At 37.5% G+C, this 12,140-nt stretch overlaps 1 protein-coding gene across 2 annotated transcripts in view; it reads left to right on the top strand.

The window, feature by feature from the left end:
* The window catches only part of LOC129254298 (dynein axonemal heavy chain 5-like), an 85,724-nt gene that overhangs the window by 50,960 nt on the left and 22,624 nt on the right, over positions 1–12,140 (top strand). For both annotated transcript variants that reach the window (XM_064115674.1, XM_064115675.1), the window contains 11 exons: positions 286–416; positions 1,333–1,486; positions 1,753–1,917; positions 2,323–2,549; positions 2,860–3,082; positions 3,975–4,076; positions 4,904–5,146; positions 5,583–5,711; positions 8,726–8,812; positions 9,500–9,637; positions 10,445–10,572. In XM_064115674.1, the coding sequence (XP_063971744.1) occupies positions 286–416; positions 1,333–1,486; positions 1,753–1,917; positions 2,323–2,549; positions 2,860–3,082; positions 3,975–4,076; positions 4,904–5,146; positions 5,583–5,711; positions 8,726–8,812; positions 9,500–9,637; positions 10,445–10,572 (1,727 nt within the window). The remainder of the gene's footprint in view (positions 1–285; positions 417–1,332; positions 1,487–1,752; positions 1,918–2,322; positions 2,550–2,859; positions 3,083–3,974; positions 4,077–4,903; positions 5,147–5,582; positions 5,712–8,725; positions 8,813–9,499; positions 9,638–10,444; positions 10,573–12,140) is intronic.

Here is a 12,140-nt window from a genome sequence, read left to right as displayed (position 1 = left end):
TCTTGTTGATCCATTGGCCGCAGCGCATCAGTTTGCCTCTGCATTTTCCACTACCATGCCATTAGCAGCAACTCAACTATTTAAAGTGTTGAGCAGTTTGATGGTTTGATGATAAGTATGAAACTGAAATAGCTGAAATAATCAATAATCAAATAATGCACCACTGAAATAAGCCGGAATAGGCTGTGACAAATATTGATTGCAAAATTGCTTTTAAGAAGAATGTTCTTCCCAATTAGTGAATCAAAATACTTGACAATTGTCATTCTCTTTGTTTGATCTTAGATATCACGTATTATCAGCACCCCACGTGGTAATGCCTTGCTGGTTGGTGTCGGAGGCTCTGGAAAACAGAGCTTGACTCGCTTGGCATCTTTCATTGCTGGTTACAAGAGTTTCCAGATCACACTGACAAGGTGAGATACTGTCCTTCCATGATATCATCAAGGCTTTTCTTCAGTTCAGACATGAAAGTTCAAAGTTTGCTTAATGTTATTGAGGATAGTGAAGAAAGAATGTTTTTTCCATAGCTAATTAAGAGATGAAATACTCTCCAAGTCAATGTTGCTACAGCATGATCAGTCAAATCTTTTCATCCAAAGCAAACGAAAGTCAGAAGCTGCTGAATCTTCTACCGTCTTTGCCTACAACCTGTTGAAAGTGGCACATACGAGTTACTCGTTTGATACACACTGCACCACATTCTGCAAGAAACTCTAAGCATCCATGAAGCAGACTGCATCAAAGAATCATATTGAATGAGAAATTTAGAGGAGGGAGGGGTTTCACAAAGTTTTGAGTTTAATTTGAATCTATCACAACTCTTCGTAAAATGGGCCTGGGATTCTAACTTCTTTTTTATACAATTATATTATGCTTGACCATGGCCCTGTCTTACAGAGAGTTACGATTGATCCGATCAATCGTAACTATGGAAAGCCAGCTACGAAAACATCTAAAATACACGTTTGTCAAAAATATTTTCTGGAAATGACGTACATTCATACATGTACATTCACTGATTTCTGGACAATTCAGTATGCTTCTCTCTGTTTTCAAAGGACATTGAGCAAATTTACAGAAGAAAAATTTATGAATTTCCATATACTTTAGACTGATCGAATCAATCGTAATTCTTTGTAAGACAGGGCTCAGATGTGTATCTCAAATCATAAGCAGAAAGTTACAACCAAATGGAGATATCGATCATACACTATCAGAGCCCTGTCATAGATGCAATCAATTGTATGATTAAGTGTATTTGTAAGTCAATGGCAAGTCTTGTACAGAAAGTTACAATCGATTGCAAATATCGATCTTACACCCCCACAGATCATACAACACATCTAACCTGATGGAAGATTTGAAGACGCTGTACCGTGTAGCAGGACAGCAAGGAAAGGGTATCACGTTCATCTTCACAGATAATGAAATCAAAGACGAAAGCTTCTTGGAGTATCTCAACAATGTCTTATCGTCCGGAGAGGTGAGTTGCCCTTTTGTTCATTTTATGTTCATTGAGTTCTTTATTCATGCATGAATGGTTAAGAAAACTATTTTAGTTGTTATTCCACACAGTTGTGAATAACTGGAGTGCCAAATAAGCTGATGAATTCAACCTCTACTCTTTAGAGATTTGCGTCACGATTGGCTCTCCGTAGTTAAAGCACCACTTTAGACCAGAGTTTGAATTATACCTGAGCTCAGAATATGGGTGTATGATTGGTAACTGTTTATTGTCTTTCATCCTAGGTGTCCAACCTGTTCGCCCGTGATGAGATTGACGAAATCCAACAGGAGCTGATCCCGATAATGAAGAGGGAGTACCCCAGGAGACCACCCACAGGAGAGAACCTCTACGACTACTTCATCACAAGGTCTAGGCAGAATCTACACACAGTTCTTTGCTTCTCACCTGTAAGTAGTTGCCTGACCCCCATCCCCTTCAGGGAAAGAAAATTACATGGGGGCTCAGGGCTATTTATCCCCCAAAATGCCCGGAAAATCCCTTTCCACTGTAATGTTAATTAGGGGATTTTGTGAGTACGGATTTGGTTGCATATTTTAGTGTGTTAATCATTAATATTTTCATCATTGTTTTTTAACGTATCCAATTATCCATTTCTGTATTCTGGATGAGCAAATCATAACACACCCGGGTATGCACCAGATTGAATGATGGTAAGTCCAAAAATACAAAAGCTCCCTACTTTGGAGAGGGGTGTCCCCCCCCCCACCCCCGTTGCTCATGTCCCCCGTCCTCGCAATTAAGTGTTGGCAAGTCTGGTGTTGTACACTATTATTTGTGCTTCATGTTGCTAGGTGGGGGAGAAGTTCCGGAACCGTGCCCTGAAGTTCCCTGGGCTCATCTCAGGATGTACCATGGATTGGTTCAGCCGATGGCCGAAGGACGCCCTCATTGCCGTGTCCCACCACTTCCTGAAGGTCTTTGACATTGTCTGCACTGATGACGTCAAGAGACAGGTAGAGCAGGCTATGGGTACCTTCCAAGATGGTGTGGCCGAGTCGTGTGTGGATTACTTTGAGAGGTGAGTTCAAGATTTCAGATTTCAGAACTGTTGTTCTTCTCGTAACAATATTTACAAAATTATTGAATCCCAGCCATGGTGTAGTTTCCTTCAGCAAGAAATTGATCCACATTGTGCTGCACTCGACTCACATGAGGTAAATGGGTATTTAGTAGGATTCATTAAAGGAATGCACCGAGTTCTCCTAATATAGAGCAGAAGCTGGGGTAATAATAGTTGCGCTTTGTATCCTCTAGCGAAGAGCAATATACGAATCCAGCTTACCATTATCATATGATCTCGGAAATGTCTACCGATTTCCCCCATCTAGATTCCGACGTGCCACTCACGTGACGCCCAAGTCCTACCTGTCCTTCATTGAAGGCTACAAGAACATCTACTCTGCCAAGTATGCAGAGATCAATGAACTCTCGAGGCGTATGACTACAGGGTTGGACAAGCTGGTTGAAGCATCCGCCTCGGTGGCAGAGCTCAGTGTGGAGTTGGCTGTCAAAGAGAAGGATCTGGCAGTGGCCTCCAAGACTGCAGAAGAAGTAAGTGGTTTTTTGCAGGTGACCACATTGCATGCATTTATCCTTATGCATTTTAAAGCATAAGGGCTATTCCACAGTTACCCACGTTACATTTGGAGACACCTTGACTCATACTTGGAGCTGTAACTCCATTATTATTGATAAAAACTAAACATTTCTTTATCACAACAAAGTACGCAGTTTGACTATCCTTTGTATAAAAACAAAACTTTGGAAATTTATTATGCTCCTGGCAAATCTTTGAAGGGTGTCGGTTACTCATGTTACATGATTTGGACATGCATAAAATGAAAAGTCGACATAAGTGAAAAGTGTCCATATACAAGGCTTTTATGAAAGTTGATTATATCCATTTCAAAGAAGTATATTAGGGAGACAAACTTTGTTTATAATTCAAAAATAAAGAACACATGGTTTTTACTAGGGGTGCAGATAAAGTGGTTACTCACGTTACGGTTCAGATGGGCTATACAGTACAAAGACACATTGAGCTCATGTCCACCAACCTATGGAATTGCCCATAAGCATAAAATAGTCTATTCCAGCTCACCTTGTTCAATAAATATACATTTTGAATGAGTGTGTTTTAAGAGCAGATTAATGTGTATGTACTCATTGTGTCAATAATTTTAAGTAAGTTTGGGAGGTTAACAAAGTGCTATTTAGAACATGAAAACTGTAGACATTGGAATATGCTTATTAGCCTCACATGTAGTTAGTTAATGAGAGATTTCAGCCAATTGCTTGGTATTTTTGTTAATAACATCGCACATGAAATGACTGATCTTGACGTACTGGTTGATAAGTTTTAGCATTACTGATGAACCATTGGATCGGTTGGCTTCTCAGGCATTTGTGTACTTTCTATTAACTTCTATCCTTTGTTTTTCAGGTTCTTGCTGCTGTGGCAGTTAAAGCTCAGGCAGCCGAGAAGGTCAAGTCTCAGGTTCAGAATGTCAAGGATAAAGCTCAAGCCATTGTAGATGAAATCAATGTGAGTTCTCTTTTCATTTTCTGTCTTGAAAACTGCTCACCTGGCTCAGGACACCGCAGGGGCGCATTTCATGAGGACTTAAAAATCTTGTAAATTTGCCATCATTATAACTTCCATGGAAACCTTGATTGTGATTGGCTGGTGAGCCCTGTTAACTGTGGTACTTGCCATAATGGCAATGCTGTAATAGTTACAACTCTTCATGAGAGGCCCCAGGTTGATGCAGACAGTCAAAAAAATTCTTTTTACACATAAATGTTATCCTTTTAATAATTTCTTAATGGAATTGTTGTGTTGTATTTTTGTCTTGCCTGCATAGCAGAGCGAGACTATATGCGCCACTTTTCTGACGGCGGCAGCGTCACCATCAAAATCTTTAACCGCATGTTAAGTTTTTGAAATGTCATTATAACTAAGAAAGTACGTGGTCCCAGTTCATGAAACTTGGACATAAATTTAATCTTTATCAGTATTACTGAACATCCTGCCTGAGTCTCAAGTCACATGACCAAGGTCAAAGGTCACTTAAGGTATTGAAACTTTGGCCATGTTGGGGGTATTTGTTGAATTGCCATCATAAGTGTTCGGTCACTGGAGGTAAATGGTCTGTTTTTACTTAATTACCCTGATAAAAGGCTTATGTGTGTCATCCAGATGGGCATTTTATGAACGCATCAAATTTTTGCAGCCATTATTCTAACTTAGTCCATGATCAACCATATTTTTGGTAGTGTTATGTTACAAAATAATGTGATTTGGTTCATTCGTGAGAATCCAGCAATTGGGCAAACAATAATTGCTCCGTGTTTTTCTTCTTTCCTGAAAAGATTGACAAAGCCTCCGCCGAGTCCAAGCTTGAGGCTGCCAAACCAGCCCTGGAAGAAGCAGAGAAAGCCCTCAACACCATCAAACCGGCTCACATTGCTACGGTGCGTAAGCTCGGCAAGCCTCCCCATCTCATCATGCGCATCATGGACTGCGTCCTGCTGCTCTTCCGGAGAAGGATCAGTCCAGTCATTCCTGACCCTGAGAGGGAAAGCCCAACACCATCATGGGGAGAGGCCCTCAAGGTTAGTTGCTCGAACCATTTCCCTTTTTCCTGTGCTTGTGCTCATCAACATACATGTATTGAACAGTCGACTGTCACTTGCCAGTAGACCTGACATGTCGTTGTACTTAAATACGTTTGACAGAATTACTTGATTTCATAAAACGCTTTGATTTGGACCACATTGCAAGAGATCTACGGATATTTTTTTCTTTTGTTAGCAAAGAGACATTTCCTCTCTGTGTCAGAATTCAGAGCTGATAGAGTTAACAGCATTTCTTCAAGGTCGGCCGAACTGAACAGAGAACAGTATCACCTGAGAGTTTTGGACTCTCAATTCCTGGTACCATATTACACTCTTCCTGAAATGGCTCATTTCACCTTGGTTAATACTGGACAACCATTTGATTTAGAGATTCTTAGCACTAATCAAGAATTTATCTCTTTAACTCCTTTAGCTGATGGGAGGTTCAGGGTTTCTTCAGGGTCTGTTGAACTTCCAGAAGGACTCCATTAATGAAGAGACAGTGGAGCTCCTAGAACCATACCTCAGGATGGAGGATTTCACATTAGAGACAGCTAAAAAGGTAAGATTGACTCAAACCTTTGATTATAAAGATTTGTTGCAGATCAGATCAAACGTCCCTGGCCTTTCAAAAATACAAGCTCTTGTAATATTCTAAAAACACTGATTGTTTTTAATCTGTTTGGTTGTTCTTGGAAATCAGGATTTAATGAATGTTGAGGAAAGTGATCACATGGCTATTATTACCTGTGTAGAGTTGATTGTAGATGCTGCCCTTTATTATCAAATAAAGTACTGAAGTGGTGATGTCACAATACTCTTTGGGCCATTTCAGCACTTTTTAAACCATGTATAGCGACGGATGTTGATGAAAAGCACCCATAACTCAAATTCGTTGAGAATCGGTCCATGAGGGCCCAGGATGTGGCTGTATGAACACCAACTTATCCCCAATGAAATCAGTCACAATTGCGCTGCTTCCAAGCAATTATGAACCAGGCCAATCTACATTGATTTAGATAGGACCTAGTATATTTTTCATTCACCTGTACCTTGGGCTACCGTAAATAAATTCATGCCAAATTTGGTATGTTGAGCTTTTTCATCATTCTACCACGAAATATGGTTGTGAGAGTGCTTAAGGACGTTCCACAGTTAAAGTGAAATCCATGTCATTTTCACCAAACTTTGCACATAGATACTTTAGAACCTCAATATTCGAAATATGCAAAAATTAACATAGGTCCATGTGCTTGATTTTTGTCTCACCTGCATAGCAGAGTGAGACTATAGGCGCCGCTTTTCCGACGGCGGCGGCGACGGCGGCGGCGGCGGCGGCGTCAACACCAAATCTTAACCTGAGGTTAAGTTTTTGAAATGACAGCATAACTTAGAAAGTATATGGACCTAGTTCATGAAACTTGGCCATAAGGTTAATCAAGTATTACTAAACATCCTGCCTGAGTTTCATGTCACATGACCAAGGTCAAAGGTCATTTAGGGTCAATGAACTTAGACCATGTTGGGGGAATCAACATCAAAATCTTAACCTAAGGTTAAGTTTTTGAAATGTCATCATAACTTAGAAAATATATGGACCTAGTTCATGAAACTTATACATAAGGTTAATCAAGTATCACTGAACATCCTGCATGAGTTTCACATCACATGACCAAGGTCATAGGTCATTTAGGGTCAATGAACTTTGGCCGAATTGGGGGTATCTGTTGAATTACCATCATAACTTTGAAAGTTTATGGATCTGATTCATGAAACTTGGACATAATAGTAATCAAGTATTACTGAACATCCTGTGCAAGTTTCAGGTCACATGATCAAGGTCAAAGGTCATTTAGGGTCAATGAACTTTGGCCAAATTGGGGTATTTGTTGAATTACAGCCATAAATTTGAAAGTGTGTTGGTCTAGTTCATAAAACTTGGACATAATAGTAATCAAGTATCACTGAACATCCTGTGCGAGTTTCAGGTCACATGATCAAGGTCAAAGGTCATGTAAGGTCAAAGAACTTTGGCCACGTTGGGGGTATTTGTTGAATTGCCATCATATCTCTATAAGTGTATTGGTCTAGTTCATAAAACGTGGAAATAAGAGTAACCAAGTATCACTGAACATCTTGTGCGAGTTATAGTAGTTTTCAAAATCAGCACTGCTGCTATATTGAATCGCGTGATGCAGGTGAGACGGCCAGAGGCATTCCACTTGTTTGCTATAGAACTTCAAAGTTCACCCAAATTGAATTTCTTAAGAATTGCGCATTCAAAAGAATTTGGCATTTTTAGACCGCCCAAGATTACTTCAATGAGTTTAAACCTGTATTACTCAGTCAAAATACATGAAAAAGTCATCAAATTTCGCAAGAGAGTTGATAATCGTATTGTTAGAATGGAGAATATATTTATAGTGCTATTTGTTTGCAATTTTAAGTTTAACAGCACTGTCAGTTCTTAAAAATGGCGTAAAAGATAACAAAATCCCAATCTAAAAAATGTGAAAAATCAGTAACAAACTACAAAAGTACAAGAAATGCTGCACTTTATTCAAAATCCATGTCATTTTCACCAAAATTTGTAGAGTTGTAGAGGAAGGTATACCTAAGAGGAACAAACATTAAAAAATAGGGGTTCATGCGCTTGTTTTTAAACTATCAGTATTTTTATTAGAGCAAATGTGCTTTTTAAAACACCAAAAATGAGCCGAATGCTTTGTATCTATGTGAAGAAAAAATCAAAACCACTCTACCATTTATTCAAACTCGGGGTAATATTCGTGATTCTTGGCAGCACTGCAGAGTAAAGTATTTTGAAATTGTAGAGAATCTTTTTTTTTAATGGTCCATGGAATAATTCCATTTTTTAGCTTCATGAAATAACGCGTCGGATCTGCAGTTAAAGTGCAGAAGATGAGAAAAATCAGCACATACCCGCAGCTAATTAATCACCTGTTCATCCATTGTGACGTCAGCGCGCAGAGTGTAAACTATGCGCAGATCATAATGCGCACAAACATAACTGTGGAACGTCCTTAAATCAGACCTGCCAACCAGTACGTTTTAGCCATATTTAGTACGTTTTTGCAACCAAAATACGGCATTACGTTTTTTCTTTGAAAAATATGTTTTTTGTAAAAAAAAAAAAAAAAAAAAAAATTAAACTAAACTAAATCGTAATTTATTGAGAAAAATAATCTCTATATGTCTCTATTTCATAAAACGTGCACAAATATGGTTATTAGATCAATGTAATTTCAGGTAACTTGTTTTTTTTTTCAATCATTTTGAAAAAACAGGGTGAAGATATACACATGTTTTAATGGTTTTTTTTCATCTGCAAGAGCAGTGCGCTTTTTAGCTTGCATGCAGCTTGAGCACCGCGATGAGCGAGTGCGCCAAGCATTTTATTATGAAATACACTTTTTTTGGGAAAAATACATTTTTTTAAATCACAGAATACAGTATTTCATTCCCAGAGGTTGGCAGGTCTGTTAAATGCACGATAAGGATTGATGATGTCACACTTTGGTATTCTATACCATGTATTCATTATTCTCATTGTAGGTGTGTGGAGATGTAGCTGGTCTGTGCTCTTGGTCCAAGGCTATGGCATTCTTCTTTGAAATCAATAAGGAAGTACTGCCCCTCAAGGTAAATCGATTAATATACGATGAAGATGGTCAAGAGAAAAGTATTAAAGGCCAAATGAATCTAGTTAGAGCAAACAATTAATTCATGAGAAAGTCTTAAAAATCAAGGTATATCGTCACCTTTCCCTTGTAGATCTAGATCTGGTATCTCAGTGTAAACTTAACTTTGTGAAATCATGAAATTGTAGCTCAAAACTCATAACACCAAAGATCACCAACACATGAAAGCATGTATGGGGCAGTGTATTATTATTGTTTGGAAAAAAGACCAAACATTTTACTGGAGTGTCATGTTTGTTTTGGACATTTCTCAGCAATTACACAATGTCCTACAGGGCCGTTTGGAACATATTTTCTATCTATACATTTAAACACTTGGATGGTCATTTTAAGATGATAACTACCACAGGTATTTATCTTTAAAAGTAGAAGACATTATTTTATTAGTTGTCATAGAGATGTATCTTGAATTTGATAGAACAGACTTGCTTTATCTAAATAATGTCTCATTGATCAAGCTGTTGCATTCCTGTCAAGGCCTGTACAAACGGAATGTTCAACTAAAATATTCTGAATTAATGTCTAATTGACATATAACAGAAGGAATGAATCCTTCCCCAATTTTCTTGACATTTCATTGCAATTCTAGTCATTTGGTTTACATATTTTTTTTTATTTTTGCCAACAGGCCAATTTAGCCGTTCAGGAGCAGAGGCTTAATGCAGCCAACAATGACCTGGCCAAAGCCCAGGCTCAGCTAGACGCTAAACAAGCTGAGCTGGATGAAGCCCAAGCAGAGTATGATGCTGCCATGAAAAAGAAACAAGTAAGTCCTTCAGATAGGATGTTAAAAACTAGGTTAGAATTTGTTTGATCCTCAGCCATTTTATTCCCATCTGCTAATGGTGAATGTGGTTTTGTAGATGAGTGAAGAAGGAAAGCAGTAACATGAATAAGGAGGGTGCTCAAGACAGAGATAAGTGGAAGGAGGGAGTGTTATCTTGGCGCAAGAGTCAGTATACCTTCGTAAGAGAGAAAATGCTGGCTGAAATAAATGATGATGTAGACATAAAAAAAAGAATTGTTACTATCGAAATAGGATGCATTCAGGCTATCTCGTTCAGCACAAGAGCTTCTGAACTGTTGTTGAAATTAGTTAGTTGAAATGAAACTGGTTCAAGAAATACATGGCGGTCAGCAAATCTTGGGAAAATTTTTATTTTTTTGCTTGTATGTACGTGAAACTTATGGACAGCTTTTGAAATGGCGTAGTTCAACAAATACAAGGTGGTCATCAGGAAATGCAGGGTAATTTTATTCTCAAAACAATATTTGCTTGTGTGTAACTTGTGGACAGTTTGTGATAAGGCTTAGTTCACAATTATAAGAGGTCAGCAAATATTGGGTAATGTTATTCTAAAAATTGTTTTTGCTTTTGTGTAACTTATGAACAATTTTGAAATTGTTGAACAAATATACAATGGTAAGCAAATCTAGAGTATTATGTTATTCTCATAAGTATATTTGCTTGTCTATATCTTATGAACAGATTCTCCAATGGCCTCGTTTAACAAACCATCAGCAAGTGTAGGGTAATGTTATTCTCAAAAGAATATGTTTGCTTTTGTTGTAGGATCTCCTTGATGATGCAGAGAACTGTCGAAGGAAGATGGAGGCTGCCTCTACCCTGATCAGTGGTCTGGGAGGAGAGAAGGAAAGATGGACGCAAGCAAATAAGGAATTCAAGGCTCAGATTGGCAGGTTAGAGTTAATAAGAGTTACACATGAGGGGTGTCTTCATCAGGACCAAGTCGGTCCGATGAATCAGCCTCAACGGAGATTATCAGGCTTGTTCTCTGCTCCAGCTTGCTCTCTTTCTCCAAAAGTCTGCCCCATATATACCGGGCTTGTTACCAGTATAGCCAGTGTTAGAATTTTGCTCGCTTTTCATACCATGGTATGACGTTGTTCTGACGATGACACAATTTTGTGCTTAGCCGGTGATGAATGACCATGTTTATCTTTGAAGGAGTTTATTATTATAGGATTGTGTTTGTGGCAGTTATCCTTGTTGTTTTTATATCTTCGTAACGACTATTTTATTTTTAAATTTAAATTCATTGATATTGATATTTTAAGTTAAGATGAAGTGATATCAAGTAGACCTATGTTATTCTATTATAATTGATCTTAAGCCTTTTTGTTCATACTCACTCTTTTATCCGCTTCTGTTTTATGTAAGCACCCACTGGATAGGGTCAAATGGTCTTCATTGACTACAGTAATTCAGTTAACTTTATTTGACCCTGGCAGTCCAGTGGGTGCTCAATCTATACTATGTTTATTATGTGTTGTACTTCATTGTACCAATTTCTATACTTTTCACTGCCAAAATAAATAATAATAATAATAATAATAATAACTAGATTTTAATTCGTCATGCGGACGAATTAGGTGGTCTGTCATGATTTTTCATTCATTGTCGGCTAATGTTGTATAAAATGAATCCCGGGAATGAATCATTCAGATATGATTGATAATCTTGATCATAGACATCAAAGGAATACATTTTGACCATTGCTAAATGTGATTATAAATGTAGTGATGACAATCGTGATGATTATAATGATGGTGGTGATAATGCAATATGTTAAATACGAAATAAAGTTGGGAGCACGTAAAATGCCTTAAAAACTCTCCAAAAATCTCAGACGATTTTACCGAAATTGGCTTTCCAAAATTGCGCAATGAAAGGCGACTTAATTTTCACAGCAGCTAATTTTTAATCGACAGTTTGATGTTTTTTATGCAAAATCTTGTTAAAAATTCTTTGTACTTTGAGCATTTTTTTTAAAGATTTCACCCACTGACATTTCACAATGTCAGTGGGTATTAATTTCACAGAATACTTGAAAATTCATAGGTGATACTTTTAAAAAGCTAAAATATCTTAAATATTTTTGTTCAAATTTTCTGCTACATTTCAATAGATTTTAATGAGAAGTTCCACAATGCTATAATTTCACAGCATTCACATCAAAACTCATCAGTGATGTATTTGATAAAAGAACCAAGTAGATTTTTTTTGTAAATATTTGCCAAATTTCTGCAAATTTTTTAACATTTCAAATAATATTTTCCGTCAAAAATTTTCAATATCCATTTATTAATTGTGTATGACTTTGACATTTACTTGAAAATTCTTTCTTGATGATTTTTACTGAAAAAAGTCAGGTAAAAGATTCAAATACTGGCAATTTTCCCGCAAAATTTCGGGAACATGTGTAATTAACTAAATTGCACAATTTTTTCATTTCACAGAAGGTACC

Source organism: Lytechinus pictus, chromosome 2 (genome assembly GCF_037042905.1).
Source record: "Lytechinus pictus isolate F3 Inbred chromosome 2, Lp3.0, whole genome shotgun sequence".
In the NCBI taxonomy this organism is placed as follows: Eukaryota; Metazoa; Echinodermata; class Echinoidea; order Temnopleuroida; family Toxopneustidae; genus Lytechinus; species Lytechinus pictus.
This window is presented reverse-complemented; position numbering and strand designations above follow the sequence as displayed.